The sequence below is a fragment of the Epinephelus moara genome, chromosome 19 (genome assembly GCF_006386435.1).
Source record: "Epinephelus moara isolate mb chromosome 19, YSFRI_EMoa_1.0, whole genome shotgun sequence".
Lineage (NCBI taxonomy): Eukaryota > Metazoa > Chordata > Actinopteri > Perciformes > Serranidae > Epinephelus > Epinephelus moara.
Genome location: NC_065524.1, coordinates 30054149 through 30072028, shown reverse-complemented (window position 1 = coordinate 30072028; position 17880 = coordinate 30054149). Strand labels below are relative to the sequence as shown.

Sequence of the window (17880 nt, the reverse complement as noted above, 5' to 3'; positions counted from 1 at the left end):
TTTAGCTTCTAACTATCTTTGTCTTTTTAACCTGTTGTTGCTGCTGAGTCAGTTTGACATCCTGGATATATCCTTCAAACACAGACTGTAGACCCCTCTGTCTGCTTCTCTCTGGAATCACTGTTTCATTTTTCAAAAAATATGATAATATTTCTTCAGGGAGTGCAGTTTGTTACAGTGTGGGCTCCATGCTTACTCCAACAGCTTGTTGGACCATCACAAAGGGACTTTAGCGAAAGGTCAGTTGACAAAATATTTCAGTTACATGCCCTAAATTTTTAACATATTCCATTAGTTTACTCAAACTAAGTGCCATACTTTAAATACTTTGGATTCCTTCTGGAACACTTCAAACTCATCTTTGCTGAGCTCATTTGTCTGGGTCTTATATTTTCAAGCCAAAAACACTCCACAGTGTCCTGGCTGTGCATCTCCTCTGACATTGTTGTGTAGCAGCTGCACTGCACACATTTTTGAAAAATCTGTTGATAGGAAATGCCTCATATGAATTTTACACCGTGTCCTAACGACAAGCGAGCATCAGTCTGTGTTCACACTGAATCTGTTAAATCTGCAATTCAGTTACGTCATGGAAACAAACGACATAAATATCAGCTGTGCGCTTGACTGGAGACATAACCACTTAAAAAATGGGCGAGTACTTTTTATCTTCCTATAATTGGACTTTTTAAACAGAAAACACATGTTTTATATTGTGATAATTACTGGAAATAACATACAATATTGCCAACAGTAAGTAGGCTGTTATTAGCGATGGTCAGTTACCAGAAACTTTCAGTTCCCTGGAGATCTCGCTCCCGCCAGCTGCCGCCTTATTTAGGTTTTTGTAGTTAAATGAAAAAAGTGTTTAGATAAGTCCTCATTTCAACTTCATGATTCAGGTGTTCCTCGTCCACTGCAGAGATTTCAAAGCGAGCGACAGGAATAAATAAAAACAGGGTGTCCAACTAAAGTTCAGCTCAAAATGGCAGCGCTGCGTCACTCGTGGACAGTTGGAACATTCTAACAGAAAACATTGCAATCCAATGAATGCTTGCTCGAGATGCATTAAGTCAGGACACAGTGTTAGAGCAAATAAAACTTAACAAGTAATCTCTTTTCGTACTCTATTTTTAAAGACAGTACCCATATGTTGAATACCACCACTTTAAACTGCAAATTTATCGCAATACAGTTACTCATGTTTTGTACATGTATTCTGTTACTCCCCAACCCTGGTGGTGGACTGACGGACCAACCAACAGCCCAACGTTGCCCTTCTTCAAGCCACACTGCTAACATGGATAGAAATTGTGGATTTGCTTTAGGAAGTGGTCGACATAATGTCAAGTATCTACAACAAATGCAGTCTCAGAATCCATCGGCTATCGCTCTGATAACAATAAACCTCTGGGGACAATGACCAGCACTTAAGGAGATCCAGTGTATCCGGGCCAAGATGTCCTCCTCCATGTGCCAGTCATTTCAGCTAATCCCTACAAACAGATATTTGTATATAAATGTAGATTAATTTTAAAAAAATAAGATCTATTCATGTGTAGGATTAGAAAATACAGATTCATAAAGGGCATTCTGGGAAACGTTGGAAATAAATTACAGAAGAAGTTGAGTTACATTGAGGGAAAGTGACCAATGGCCCAATTGGACCCTTGTTCCTGTGTGAGGAGAGAGTGACACCAAGTGGCCATTGTGAGTACTACAATAAAAAAGCAATTCAAATACCAGTCTAAGTTACAGTAAATGGTATTTCAGTATTTTTATAACTCAGGGGAGCCTTGTAAAATGTTTACCAGTTTCTTTGATGAGCAAAGTTTAATTAAATTTTAAAATTACACTTCAAAACAACACAAGATGTAAAGAAGGGAATACTAATAGCAAATTACACTCTCTCTCTGACAGTGGTGGAGGAAGCATTCAGATCCTTTACTTAAGTAAAAGTACTAATGCCACACGGTAAACATATTCTGTCCTGCAATGAAAATGTGACTTAAGTACAAGTGAGTAAAATCAGGAATGTGTATTTTAAGTATTAAAAGTACCCATCCATCTATCCACTTTCAACCGTTTATCCGAAGCCAGGTTGCAGGGGCAGCAGGCTGAGTAGAGAATTCCAGACGCCCTCTCCCCAGCAACACTTTCCAGCTCTTCCTGGGGGACCCTAAGGTGTTCCCAGGCCAGATGAGATATGTAATCCCTCCAGTGTATTCTGGGTCTGCCCCGGGGCCCCCTACCAGTGGGATGTGCCTGGAATACCTCAAAAGGGAGGCGCCCCAGGAAGCATCCTGATCAGATGCCCGAACCACTTTAACTGACCCCTTTCGACGCGAAGGAGCAGCGGCTCTACTCCGAGCTTCCTCCAGTTGTCCGAGCTCCTCACCCTATCTCTAAGGCTGAGCCCAGCCACCCCACAGAGGAAACTCATTTCGGCTGCTTGTATCTGCGACCTCATTCTTGCAGTCATTACCCAGAGCTCATGACCATAGGTGAAGGTTGACACGTAGATGGACCAGTAAATCGAAAGTTTTGCCTTCTGGCTCAGCTCTCTCTTCACCATGACAGTCCGGCACAGTGTCCGCATCACAGCAGATGTTGCACCAAATCACTGATCCATCTAAAAGTACTTAATCCAGAAAAATAATTCTGAAAAATTTACTTAAATATCTAAGAAAAATGGTTGCCAATTACTGTTCTGTCAACTGGCTAACTGATTAATCAACTAATTGTTCCAGCTGTGCTTGTATAAACTGTTGGGTAGTTCAATGTATGACATAACATCACAGTAACTTTGCAATAAAATCCATAACACGTGAATAAACACAACATACAGTTATAATCTTGGTGTCATGTTCTTTAATCTTCGATGGTTATCACACAGACCGACAAGTTTCAACACAAAAAGTATTCCAGTTCTTCACAGTATTGCATTTTGCACAGTGTTATACAGACAACAGAGTTTCTCAGTGAAGGCACAAAACTAGAGATTACTTCTGCAAACGAAATCCCTACAGACAAACATGATGAACTCAAGGATATCAAACTTGGCGCGGAAACAGTTTTTACACAACATAAAACTAACTTTAATCTCTACCGACTCACGGCAAGAAAGGTAGTAGTGTCATAATCAAACTAACAATAACTGCAGTTATAATACTTGTTCGGTTATGTTTTCACCTGCTTCTCAAGCTTCTTTCTTTCTCTCCCCGTTCCAGAGCACATTTTCCTCAAAACATTTCAAAACACAGAAGTAATAAAATTTATTTTCCAGACTTTTCCAAACCTGATTGTCCAGTTTACAACACTCCCTTCGTATGAAATCAGCTCCAAGCTAAGTGCTCTTGGTCGGTTTAGTGCAACTCTCCTTCAAATACTGTACCATTAAAATAGACCTCGCTCTGCTACAAAAGTACACATAGTAGTACAAGATAACAGTATAAGTACTTTGCTTTTTTTTGGTACATATGAAGCATGCTTTCACAGTAACACAATAGCTACATATGTAGTTGTTGTAGTAGTAGTAGTAGTGGTGGTAGTAGTAGTAGTAATAGTAGGGCTGCCTCATGCATCTTCCACCACCTTTGCAATGACTGAGCACCATAAACACACAACAGGAAGCAGTACAAACCTGAAGCACTGCACACACTCCTACACACACACGTCTGTCAAGAGTAATGCTGCTGTTTGCATAAAAACCCAAAATCCAGTTTCAGTGGTTATACAAGGTTTTATCAGAGATGCTGTGATCAGCGATGAAGTGACAGACTGACGATGGACCTCACAGAGTAGAAGTACATGCACCTCAGTCACAAGTTACAGTCGCTGTTCTCTTACAGTACATGTCGTGTAAATCAGAACCCTGGTGGGTCCGAGATTAGTTTCACAGGAAGATTTCTCCTGGAGAACACAAGGGTTGGGTATTTTTTTTAAAATTGCAATACCAGTACCAACACTAGTACCAGTAAAGAGATACCAATACCTATAATGTGAATGGAGTGGCGTAATGTAAAGCCATACTTTTAAATGTTTTGGGGTCATCTTGGCATGCTGATCTGCCAACTAGGTTAAATACACTGTGTTCGACTTCACCACACTACAGACAGTATGTGGTGAGCTATGTGCCAGTCACAGCTGGTGAGAGTAGTAGTGTAGTGGGGGGTATGGTCAGGTACACAGGGTATACCCACTTCTTTTTCTATCCAGTTACAGTATACCCACCTATCAGCTAAACAGCCATTGTAATATAGAGGAGAGTATGCCCACTTCCTCATCTAACTAGCAATATACCCACCTCATCAACTACCACTACACCACTGGGTGGGAGTATGTTTTAAATTGCCATATTAAAGCCTTCATTTATACGGCAATAAAACAATAACTAAATAACGTAAAACAAGTTAAATGAAGAAGCAGTCTATTGAACAAAGTGACTAATCAGAGGTTAAAAGGCAGAGGCAAAGGCAAAGGAGGAAAAGGACTCGGTGTGGCAAACGTCACCATAATCACCAAGCCTGTTATCCTTGTCTGGCTCGCCAAGGTGGAGTGAAGGGTATCTCCAGTTCTACAGGGAGACCCATGATGTGTTTGAAGGTCTCTCTAGAGAGTGTGATCCATGATGCCATCACCTAACTACACCGAGAACACTAAGACAAAGACTGTGACTGTCATGGACGTGGCATATGCTCTGAAAAAGCAGGGACTCACTCTGCGTGGCTTCGGTGGTTAAATAGATCCATCCACAATTAAATCTGGTTAACATAATGTAAGTTTATACTAAAGTTGTCTTGGCAACACATCTTACAGGTCACACAATATCTGGCTATGTATTCATTTATTTGGCAAATTTCCCACCAGACGTTTTGGCTGTTGATACTTTAATTTGTCAGACAGCTACATGTGGTACTGGCGAAAGGCTGGCATATGCCGGCCAACGTAAACCCTGCCTTAAAGGTATCAAGTACTGATACCCAGCCCTAGAGAACACTGCTTTCTCCGTCATGCGTACAGTTAACTGGGTTTCTAAACTGGCTTTTCACATGTACACGTGGTGCATGACAAAAGTAACAGCAGAGCAGGTGGATGAAAGAAGAGATCATCACACAGAGCGATGCTTTCACTCTGTGAGCAAACAAAAAAACCTCTTTCACATGAAACTGGGTTTTTAATCAACAGCAGCAGTCATACTCAGTGCCTAAATTCACAAAGTGCTAAAGGACTCAGAAGTCTGATCAGATGATGGACCTCTGGAATACTCAGTGGACAATTTGTCCAAATGTCTCAGAATCCGCTTTTTATGTGGTAAAGAAGCAGTGGAGAGTAAACCTGACAAAACTCAAGTTTACCCTCAGCGTTTTAGGGCCCATGAAGCCATTAAAAAACTGATGGCTAATGCTTTTTAGCCCGTTAAACAGTAACATTCAGGATATAGTATTAGATATTACTGAAACTGTAGTGTATCAGTCTGACTTGGTTTGTTGGACAGATGAAAAAAATTACAGTACACTATTTGGCTTGAAAAAATGGAAACTTGCAATAAATTTGGAATAAATAATGATTGACACAACTTCTAGTCAGGTGTACAAAAAGGGTGCATGCAAACTATATCTACTAAAATCCACTAAGAGAACTTTTCATGACCTTATTGACCGACATTTGCCGAAATGTAAATAACATAAAAAAATTAAAAAAAAGACGGAAACAAGAAGAAGCAAACTCTTGAAGGTCTTAAATTCACATAACAGATAAGACTTGAAAAAAAAAGAAAGACGTGATTTGTTTGTGATCCAGATAAATGTTCTGCCAAGTTAAAGTACTGTAGGACTACTACTTCCACTTGACGACACATAATAGCTTTGTATACAAAATATCTATTAACACTGTCAACAAAACCTAAACCAACGACAGCAAAGATACATTTTACACCGAATACCGTCTTTTACATTTACATTCTTATCATTGGATGAGTGCAAAAGATGACGTGTAAACAGATCGTCGAGAATGATGCAGAGAAAGGAATGATTCTATCAAACAAGAGTTTTGTTTACTGCAAGTGTACTGTATGCATTCACGGCACTGTAAGTCACTTTGGATGAAAGCATTCATTTGTGATCGGAGAATCTCCACCCGTTTCTGTGTGAATGAGTGCGAGTTTAAGCCTGAACGGCGAGACAAAAGTCAGGTCTTAAAACACGGCATCTCTTCAGTGTGAGCTATACGTTAACTCAAGAGTACATTCGTTATATGTGTGGCGTCCTCCAGACCTGGGACAAACTGTACCTGCATGTATACGGCTCGTTTTATCCGGTGAGTTCCTCAAAGACTGAAACTGACTAGCTCCACCAAAAGTGACATTTATTTACAGGCTCTACTTTGTTTAGGAAAAGAATAATGACATTGTTCTGTATCTTTTTATTGTCAACAAATCCCATAAAAAGACCAACAGGGACAATAAAGTATATCGTATCGTATTGTATCGTATCGTACCGTATCGTATTGTATCGTATCATATCGTATCATATCGTATCCTTGAAAGGTCAGCGTTGTGATATTTGCACATGTCCAAAATCCTGTTGATATCCAAGTCTTTCCTACTGTTTACATCTAGGCGTGTTTCTTCTTCTGATCAGAAATGTGGGCTTTTCTTTTGGGCATGCATCTCCACCTCAGCCTTGCAAACTGTTGGCGAGTTGGTTTGTGTACAACATAACCATGACAACACACAGAGCTGACCATAAACAGACAAGAAGCCGCATGTCGCAAACTGAGACACATATTCCGAATGTGCTGTATACAAGTCTTACGAATCCTCCTAAAATCCGAATAATACCGGCATACTCCAAATGTCTTAATCGGAAAATGCTCCATTCGGAAAAAGGCCTGATTCAGAATATCAACAGACTATGCTGTTAACATGACTCATAGAAAAATCTGAATATTATATTATATATTCTGCATGTAAATGTACCCAGTGTGGCTAACTGATGTGTTTTCAACCGTTTTTGCAAAAGGATGGAGCTCTGTGTTTACAGAGGAAGAAGATATATCAGGTTTTGATGGGATTAACAATAAGATTTGTTGACAATAAGAAAACCTGATGTTGATCAGATAGCTTTGCGGTTATTTGCACCTTTGATGGAGCAAGGCTAGCAGTTTCTCCCTGCTGTCCAGCCTTTGTGCTAAGCTAGGCTAACACATAGTGAACACACAGAGATGAAACTAATAACCAACCTCTCATCTGACTCTGGCGAATGGAAAACCTTCATGAGCAGGTTTCCTTTAAACAAAGGTGGAATATTTTACAGAACAAGATGACAGATTGGTGGTGATCAGCTACATGGGACCACGACTGTCAGAAAAAATAAATATCACAATAAAGTATTTCCAAGTCAACATATCTACGTTTTCTCTCTATGTACAATATTAGACAGGTTAGACTGTATTGGTCCTAATGTAGTGAATCCGACCCATCTGCCATCTGAAGCCTCTTCAAAACAAAAGCCAAAAATATGCAGAGTTCATTTGACCCAGGTCTGGTGTCATCAGACTCCTGTCTGTGCTTCGCAAACCAAAGCAGAGCTGCGAGGAAGTTACAAAATTATGCTCCTGTGAAGTTTAGATTATTAATTACCAGTATATATACAGCTAACGGGTTTTTAGAATCAACCAAAGATGAATAGGTACAGCTTTGTTGTGCGCATCAATTATAACCAAACTTATTTTTAAACTGTCTCATTTACCAGATAATGAATTTCAGATGTGAACAGAAGCACCAGAACACAGCCATGGCCTCCCCCTTGAATCAAAATAAGATATATTGCTGCATTTGAGTTACAACAAGTCTCCAGAGAGATTCTAGAGGCTACAGTAGTGTCTGCCTGACCCTGTCAGAGGACGCTGTTGGTGGAGGAAGACTAAAAAAGTTCCAAATCATACAATATTTCAATCAACCGACTATTATACAGATTTTAAAGTGTTGCTAATAAAGTGTAGGTTTAATTTTGGCACACTGACTCCATCTATGAGTCAACAACAATCCCTTTATTTCTCTGACTCCAGAGGGAGTCTTGATGCTGGTGGTGCAGATGGTTCAGCTTCAGTGTCGCTATCAAGCTTTTCAGTTCTGGCACAGTTTACAGTGATTAAAAAGAAGAGATTTACCATTCAATAATTCTATTAATTTTTGAATCAATGGGTCCTTAATTTCAGACAGAGGCAGACAAAAGCAGGCTCTTCTTTTAGAACCAATGACGGGTGAATTTGCCGACTTAAATGAAAACTTTTGCTGGCAGATTTGATCAGACATAGCTACCATGCTAATTACACTAACATTTGCTACATGAGCTGGTTGAAAATGCCGGCACATAGACGTTCTGGCAGAAATCTATTCAATTTAACCCAAAACCACTGTTTTGTTCCTAACCTCTATCAAGAAATCCCTTGTTAACAGAGAAAGCCCTCGAGGCAAACTTCTCCCAACAGCAAAACACTTAACCCCAGCTAACTTTTTAATGTTTTGAACTGACTTATTTTAAAATGAGAATCTTGTAAAAGGATTCTTAAATATGCATTTAATGGCTAAATAAGTAATTATATCATGCCAACAGACTGATGCTAAAGCTAACAGGCCCCAGATAGAAAGTCATTATCCCCAACAGTTAAAAGAAACAGAAATAAAAGAATAAGGATTCATCTTGTAGCAACATAGAGCTGGTTAGTCCTAGTATTGTAGGTACGATTGAAAACAGTAAGTTCGTACTGATTGCTTAGCTTATATACTTGGGATGTAACTACCCCAAAATTCAACGTTAGCTTAAACTCTGATAGCATCCAGGGCCGGCTCCCAACAGTGGAGAAACACTACACAATGGATGTTTTTAAATGTAACCTGTAACAACACAAACCAAATTAGCTGAACTGCTCATTGGCCTTGGAAGTAAATGGAGGTTATCACCATCACCATCAAATACACTTTTTGACAAATTTAACTAATATCTCCTTGCAAACCTTATAATAATCACACAGTTGATATAATTTGGTTTAGCAGCACGTTTAAAGTGATCATTTTAGGACATTTCATACAAGTGAAACTATGATAATATATTATCTGCTGTTCAGTGGAGGGGTTTAGTTTAAACTACGTAAACTACTGAGATGATCACAGGCATTCGTCGCTGTCGTTTGGCCTCAAAAGCACAGACAGAGATCAGATAACTGGACTGATGGGCAGTTTTTTAGGGGGGGAACCAGGCCAAGATGTAAAGGTTCAACCAGAGGAGAGGACGTGTCATCGACGTCACTGGGAACTATTCATCCTCAATCCACCTTCCTCAAAATTCATGTTTCCACGATCAACTGTAACTAAATCTGAAATCAGTCGATGAATACAAAAGCACATTTCCACCTGAATTTTCTCTAAAACACAGAAGAGGATTCAGAACGTATCACTAAAAGACTGAGATTAATCATACTGTAGTAAATATTGTGATTTGTGCTGACAGATGAGACAAAAGACGAAAAGCTGTTCATTTATATGTTTGAATACTGAAAGTTTACCCACACTTACATCCCGCTGAAAAAGCACCCAGTGTAACACCTCACCGTCGTCTATTTCAGTATAGTAATCTATGGAAAAGTAGAAAATATGCAACAACACGGTGCTGGCAATAGAAAATATTCACAATATGTACTTGAAAACAGTGTGATGCCGATGTGGTCATGCAGTAATATCTATTATTGCATTATGTTTTTTAAACCCTGTAACGCAGCGTAGTAACTGTGATGTGTGTGTTGTGTTTATCTCTCATTAGTGATCAGACCATCTGAAGCCAAGTGACATTTACAAAAGAGTTCTTGATTTATAATTTAGTGTAATCTTTTCTCTAATTTTAAATTGGTGTCTTAGTTTGATTTATATATTAAAAAAACTGAATTAAAATTGCACTTTTCAGGAGGAGGAGCAATTGAATTCAATCATGCTATACAAAAATGTAATACATGCAAACATTTTTTGCATAATACTAAAATAAAAAATGTCCATCAGATGACATTTGGAGGGAATAATACACATTACACTCCCATTTTGACTTAAAATGAGTCAATTATTTCAATTCTTTTACCAATAACTGATAACGTTTCCCTATTTTTGAACATCCTGTACAATATATGCAGGAAAGTTATTTAGATTTTGTCTAAATTTGCATTTCTATGTCAAAATAAGATTTCAAAAACTGAAGTTTATTAAGCATAATGGACCATCTGCACCCTTTTAGCTGAATAAGAGCAACAGTCCACATGTATAGAAGTATATTGTTTTAAATGAAGAGTTATAGTGAAGGAGGAGTCACCTCAGATTAACTGCTCCAGAGAAGTCTGATGTAAGTAAGACCGTACTGTACTTTTCCATAGGTTAACACACTGGAATAAAGTTGAATAGAGTTCTCCCCTCTGACACCCCCTCTCCCCCGGTGTTTCTCTACAGTTCTATGCTTCGTACCCGGCGGACCGGCGGCGCTGGTGGTTCCAGATGTCGTCTCTGTGTTCGGGTCGGCAGAAGAGCCTGGACGACTGGGCCAGCCGCTCCCGGTGCTCCCGCTCCCGGTCTCGTTCCCCGCCGCCCTGTTTGGAGAACAGAGGACGGCCGCCGAACTGCGAGGAGGAGTGGGATCTGTTGTCATGGAGACCAGACGAGGACAGCTGACCTCCTGCTGACCTGGAGATGTCACATGAATAGGAATAAATGAACACAGGGGTTGGGAAGGAGGTTGGAGTGAATGTAAATGTCTGTCCAGCAGCTGAGGTTGGGGCACTAGCCAAACACGGTTCATCTGCACACACTGTGATGCCACACAGCTGGTTGAATATCAGCAAAGTTTCCCTTTACATTCATTGTCTCAAGCAACAGAAAATCAAGTGGAAAAGGCGATACTTATCTTGTATTTAAACTCATCCCTCCATTCAGAACTATTTTTGTCTCTAAATAAAATCCAAAGTTCAGTTTCAAGATGAAGAAGTTTGGGAGCTGAAACAAAATCAGGGACTGTGTCTTTAAATCCTGCAATTAGCGAAAGTGCCACTTAGACCTAATGGAAGTCAAGGAAAAGGCAGATGTCCATGATGCACAGGTGACTTATGTCAACTCACAAACACTCTCATTCCACACACAGACAGACAGGTAAAGTGTCACATGTTTCGCAGTGACTAAAAAAACACAGAAATCTGACAGACGACACAAGAGTCCTCATGAATGATTCAGCAGCCACTCTGTCACCATTTGGCTTTGACTCAAGAGGAGCAGCAGTTTACCTGCACTGTTAGAGGAAGACTCCTGCTGAGCAAAAAGAGTTACTACAGCTCAGTGTGACAGCTACTTAGTTTGCTTGTCTTTCAGCAGGTCACCTTAAAAACTGGAGTTAAGAATAAAAATCCAGGAGAGAAAGGTCTTGTCTGAAGGACCTAACAGTGAAAGACAAATCTAAAACCAACCAGCGAAAGAACACAAATAGGTTTCAAACCCTACATTTTTTGTACACAGTTGGACAATATCATGTGGAGGTACTCACCTGCTTTTAGTGATTCTGTGAGGCCCATTATCAGTTTGCTGCTGGTACTGATGAGGACACAGAGAAGGTCAAAGGTCACCCACCACAAACCAAACACAAGAAAACAATAGCTCTTAAATTCAGGATCAATTCAGAGTTCTCAGGTCAGTGTGTGTTTGTGTTCATGACAAAAGAACTCATTTTAATGTTGTAACCAGTTGAGGTAGAGCCATTTCTCACTGCTTATTATACTGTTTGGTAGTCAATAAAAATGAGTCATATTTTATGAAGTAATCATATATTTTGTATGGAAAATCATGAAGCCCTTGCACACAAAGGTGTTTTCATGTATGTTGCTTTATTAAACCTCTTCTCAGGGCCGTGTGGGCAAAAGCAAACTGCACTTGAGTGACATGTTCCTCATCTTTCTGCTGGTTTTGTTGGACCTATTAGGACGGGATAACTCAACCTGTTCCCAGCAGAGCTCAACCAAGCTTAGACCTGACTAGAGGTGTAATCAGTCGGGGTCACTGAAAACACCAGCGTGGGTGTACTTTGCAAAGCAAGTACAGCTGCCAAATGTAGAAGGTAAAAGGTGCAGTATCTCCCTCTGAAAAGTTGAAGGATAAAGCACCATTGAAATACTTATTTGCAGTACTTCCACCACTGTGTATATGTGTGTTGTTGTACCTTGTTGTGGTTGCACTGTTGCGGGCTGCCGTTGACCTGGTAATACTCCACCAGTCTCTCGGCCAGAGCGATGCGTCTCAGCAGATTCTCGATGAAGCGCTGGATTCGAACTTTACCACATGTCTCCTGTCGAGCTGCTGCTTCCAGAAATTTCTGGATGGTTATCACCTCCCTGGAAAACAGCAATTATGTTAAAGTATAGCACTTGAAAAAATGTATATGTTTCATGACCAGATCTACCATCAGGATGCCTGCATTACCCACAATGCAACTCAACTGCCTACAGTTCATCTACAGTGATGTGCTAGCAGCTGTAGCCCAGATGATCTGCAGGCTACAGAGGTCTGATAAGCTTCTCTTTAACTCAGCACCTCCAGATTTTTTTTTGTTCATTTTCATACTTGTAGTCATCAACCAACACTGACTCACATCACTTGAGGACATTTATCAGACTTCACACAGCTCCCTCTCGTGACACTAAACGCCTTCTACTACTTTTAAAACATATGCAGTGGAACTCCCCAACACCTGTTGAGTGTTACCTCTCTCGCCGCTCCAGCTCGTTCTCTGAGGCGTTGAGCTGCTCCCTCAACGCGGCGATCACCATGACAGCCACATCCACCTGCCGGCTCAGCGACCTCTCCCTGTCTGCAACTTCCTGCCTCTCCTGGGCCAAGTGCTGTGAGTGAGCGCGCTCACACAGGAGCTCCGTGTCGGTCTGGGCAAGCTCCGTGCTCACCTTGGCCAGCCGGCGCTGCATGGTGCTGTCAGCCGCCCGCAGGATGCTGGCCAGTCGTCGACGCACAGCGGCCGAGGCTGCTGCCGTCTCCAACCCAGAGTACGAGTTCTGCTCTGGTGGTGACAGTAAAGGAGACAAGTTACTGTGGCTGGAAATATGACTGTAGAATTTGATATTGTAATCATAATTTTAAAAATTAGTTCAAAGCTGCTCCAAAAAGTAAATAAACCCGAACGCACCTATGAGGTCCAGGTCCAGGTCCAGGTCCGGATCTGGTGGAGGACCAAGAGGCGCTGGAGGAGGGAACGGGAGATGATGGTGGTTGAGTTGATGGTGGCATACGTCTGACTTTTTGATGCACATTTTTATATCCTCCTCGTTTCTACCCCCATCTCTCTCTTCACCTTCGTCATCGTCCTCATCCTCATCTCCTCCATCTTCATCCTCTGTCCCAAATTCCTCGTCGTCATCCTCCTCCTCCTCCTCAGCCTGCGTCCCCACACCAACACTCTGCGTGCGTCTCCTCACAGAGCTGTAGGAGTGGAGGTACCCGCTGTCTCTGCTGTCACTAAGGGAGCGGGCGTGAGGTGGCCGCCCCGTGCTCTGCTGCCCCCTGCGGGTCGGGAGGCTCATGTCGTGCCAGGGGATCGCCGCCGTCAATGGGTCGGGGAGTTTGCCAGTGATGCTGAAGCCGCCAGTGGTAACATCTGGTGAGCGGTACGAGTGGCGGTACTCCAGGTGAGCGCGGAGCGAGGCCAGGCTGCGGAAACGCTCCTGTTCGCCACAGCGGGGGCAGCGGAAGGGGAGGTCGCAGGAGGTGACGGTGACGGCACCGCAGGCCTGGCCATTCCTCTCCAAGAGGAAAGAACCAGAACCTCTGGAACACAACTTCTGCTGCATCACTCTACACCTGGAACAGAGAAGAAACAACTACTAATAAATCAAAAAAAAAAAAATAGTTTGGGAATTGATTATTCCTTTAAGTCCTTTACAAGTAGGGGTAGACCGATATGGATTTTTTAGGGCCGATGCCGATACCGATTTTTTTCCATCACCCTTAGCCGATGACCGATTATGGACTGCCGATTTTCTTGAGCCGATATTTGGGGCCGATACTGCTTTTGCTCCCTCAATTTACATTAAAAAAATGACACAATGATAACAAATATTACAGGTCTCAAGTTTAAAATAAGAAACATTTATTGAACAGTAAAAAATACTAAAACAAGATGGAAAGTTGAGGTAGAACAGGTAGAATATTATTATTATTATTATACATTCAAATAAAAAAAAGAGTTCAGTGCTCTTAAATCTTCCAGTAATGTCTTTATAAAATAAACAAATATTTAAGCTGAAGCATAAATAAAACAACAACTACTGTACACAGTAGGATTCGCTGCATGTGCGCTGCAGGGTCTTCCGGCAACACAGAGCTACCCGTGGATGCCTGTCTGTAAATCATGCCAGGGAAAAATAAATCCGCGAACCCACGCGCGTATCGGCCGATGCCGATACAAGTAAAAAAAACTCAAATATCGGCCCGATATATCGGCCAGCCGATGTATTGGTCCATCCTTATTTACAAGCAAAAACGTTTCTCTAAATATATATTTATATCATTGTTAACTAAATATCTGTGTTTTGGATTGTCGGTCAAACAAAAAAGAAATTTGAACATGTCTTGTTCTGCTCTGGGAACTGACATTTTTCTGAAATGTTATGGACTAAACTTAATTGGTAAAGGATGGGTTTGTCGATTAATGAATATTTTGATGATCGAGTAATTCTTTAAGTCATTTATAATGCAAAAATGCTACATATTCTCTCGTCTCAACATACATTTAGATATAGAACAATTCCCTGAACAAATAAAGGTTGAAAAATGTCTAGTTGATCCATCAGACTTGATAATGAAACATCAAATTACAGCTGTTATAAATATTAATGGTATAATAATTATGATCCATTAATTAATTCAATCATTCATTTTCTGTAACCACTTATCCTGTTGGGGGTCACGGGGGGGTTGGATCCTATTCCAGCTGAAACTGGGCGAGAGGCGGGGTACACCCTGGACAGGTCACCAGTCTATCACAGGGCTGACACATAGAGACAGACAACCATTCACACTCACATTCACACCTACGGACAATTTAGAGTCACCAATTAACCTGCATGTCTTTGGACTGTGGGAGGAAGCTGGAGTACCCGGAGGAAACCCACACTGGTACAGAGGGGCTTCCTGACCCCGGGGTTTGAACCGGGAACCCTCTTGCTGTGAGGTGTTAACAGTGATAACCATATGCTATCGACATTCATCACCAAACCAAACTGAAAATAATCAAAATGAGTAAAACCATGCAGAATAAAAATGAGGTACAAAACAAATCAAAACAGTAAAGTTGAAATTTGGAGGGACTCCCTCAGCTGTTTTGACAATAAAATAGTTACGGCATGGATTCATCTCCGCTGCTTTTATTTCCAGTCCAAATGAATTTCAATTTTTCCAGTTAAGATGGATAAAAAGTCTCTCTGGTAAAACATTTACAAGCAACAGTGCAAAGTGAGACAAGTCTTTAGTCATTTAAACACTCATACTGTTGAATACACTACCATCAAATAGTTTGTAATCTCCTGCCACAAAGCTTGTTTCAGTCAGGTCTGAGAGGGCTGCTCCATTTATCTGAGTGATATGTCATGTTTTTAGGGTTTTAGAAAGTCCTCTTTACAAGTAGATGTTGTTTTATATGAAGGGTTTGTTTCGTATATGGACAATACAGTGGTTCAACCACACTGACACCTGAAAGAGACAAAGATCCCTCTGAGCAACAGCTGCAAAAGAACATAAGAAATCCCCCTTCATGGTTAAAAGAAAGTGGAAGCTGAGCATCAAAATATGCACAGATTTAAACAGGAACAGGTTCCCAAAAATATTTAGAGCCCAATTGCACTGTTGTGGTTTCATAATAATTGAGTCACTTGAGCTTTTCTGGACTGGGAAATAAATAGTATTCTCCCCTGCCATGCAACACTGTGGGGACTTTTACTAAATAGAAGTTTGAATAATTGAATTCTTCTCTTTTTAGGTTCAAAAAAACGTAAAGAATACATTTGGTGTCTAAATTACACCGTTTATATCTCTGTTATAATTGCTGTTAAGGAGAAAATGTACCATCATGTAGCAGCACATTGATGTGAAATGTGTAATTTCCCAGTGAGCCAACATGAGTCAAAGCCAAGAGGACAGTGTGGCTGACAGCAGGTGACCTGAGCAGGTGTTCTCCACACACCAACACATTTAACATGTCACACTTTCCCTTCAGTGGCCATTTAATAACCGCGTAACAGGTCAATCCCTCACAGCATCTTTAGCATCATTAGCCGTTAGCTCTACCTGGCTGCTGGCTCTGACCAGCACAGGCTAACGTTAGCTAGCTAGCTAGCACAAAACAATCGCTGAATCATTATCAAAGGAGAAACCGTTAGCGTGCCGCTCTTACCGGTTTAACGGCAGATTTTAAATAAACGTCTAACCGTAGTGTCTGAGGGTGTCATGTCGCAGATGGAGACCGACAGCAGCCCGCATGATGTCATTCATTCACAGACACACGGAGGACCACGGCTAAGTTAGCAACAGACGATAATAACACGCCATCCGGTTAGCCCTTTCAGAATAAAACATAAGCCGTAAGTGGGACTGCTACTTCCGGTATTTATTTAAAAATATATATATTTTGAAGATTTTCTTTTTCATTGTACTATAATCAAGCAAAAGTAAGTTTACTACATTAAACAAATAGCCTACTCTGTTTAAGTGAAAGTCCTGCATTCATATTTTTTAAATTTATTTTTATTTATTTATTTTTACAAAAGTATCAGCATCAAAATATACTTAAAATGTCCTATTTCAGAATAATGTGTATTATGTTATTAAATTGTAATTATTAATGTATTGATATGCAGCTGGTAAAAGTGGGGTCTTACTTATACTGCTGGGTAGTTAGTGAATTTCACTGCGGGATGAATTAAGTCTTATTTTTATCTGTAATCATAAATAATAAATCAGAATGTATTTGTTGATTATGTTTTATATTACTAATCTGGATCTGTAAATTAAACAAGTGAAATAAATATATAGTGAAGTAAAAGGTACAATATTTGAACCTGAAAGGTATAGAAATAAAAGTAAAAGTACAGAAAAAGATATTAGATTTACAATTTAATTTTTTTATTTAGATATTACAATTTACCATGTTATAATATATTATGTTAATATGTTACTGATTTTTGCATTATATCCTGTATTGCATCATACAATATTACATCTCTATGTATATAGTAATATAAAGATGTAATATAAATATAAGAACACAATAAAAAACAATCATCATATCTTAGTTTAAAAAACTTAAACAAAATGTTTTACTGCATTGTATCATTATTGTGACTGTTATTGTACAAACAGATCTTGTCTTGTGGTTTCACTACAGCAGCTCAGTGTGCTAACTGATTTAAGTTTCTGAGCTTTTTTTTTTTTTTTACCATACTGAAACATTTATCACATTAAAACAAAATTGCTAGAAGTAAAACACCTAAATATAAACTGAATAAGGAGATTAAGAAAACAGGATATTCTACATACACAAGTCCCATGCAGCTTTTTTGATTGATAGGAGGCCCTTCGTGCTGAGCAGCAAAGATAAAGTAATTTGAGATCAAATAAGTGATGTGAAGAAGAGTTTTATTTTTCATCATGATCATGTACAGTGATGCATTCTATGTAATATACACACAGCACAAACAGTGATTATGCATGTTTATGATAGCCCATAATAATCTCATCACAGTATTGTTTCAAAGCCACAGTTTCAGGACCAGAGTGAAATCTGTGAACATGAG

At 40.1% G+C, this 17880-nt stretch overlaps 1 protein-coding gene across 2 annotated transcripts; it reads right to left on the bottom strand.

Moving 5' to 3' along the window:
* Positions 1-2856: 2856 nt before the first annotated feature.
* On the bottom strand, positions 2857-16639 carry znf365 (zinc finger protein 365). 2 transcript variants are annotated; one of them, XM_050071747.1, is made up of 6 exons: positions 16516-16639; positions 13221-13891; positions 12785-13094; positions 12243-12414; positions 11574-11620; positions 2857-10723 (listed from the first exon to the last, which is right to left on the bottom strand). In XM_050071747.1, the coding sequence occupies exons 2-6, from the start codon at positions 13879-13881 to the stop codon at positions 10495-10497; spliced, it is 1419 nt and encodes a 472-aa protein (XP_049927704.1). In that variant the 5' UTR covers positions 13882-13891; positions 16516-16639; the 3' UTR covers positions 2857-10494. The 2 variants fall into 2 exon arrangements, with proteins under 2 accessions (XP_049927704.1, XP_049927702.1); XM_050071745.1 differs by having other exon boundaries at positions 16482-16633.
* Between the last annotated feature and the right edge of the window lie 1241 nt (positions 16640-17880).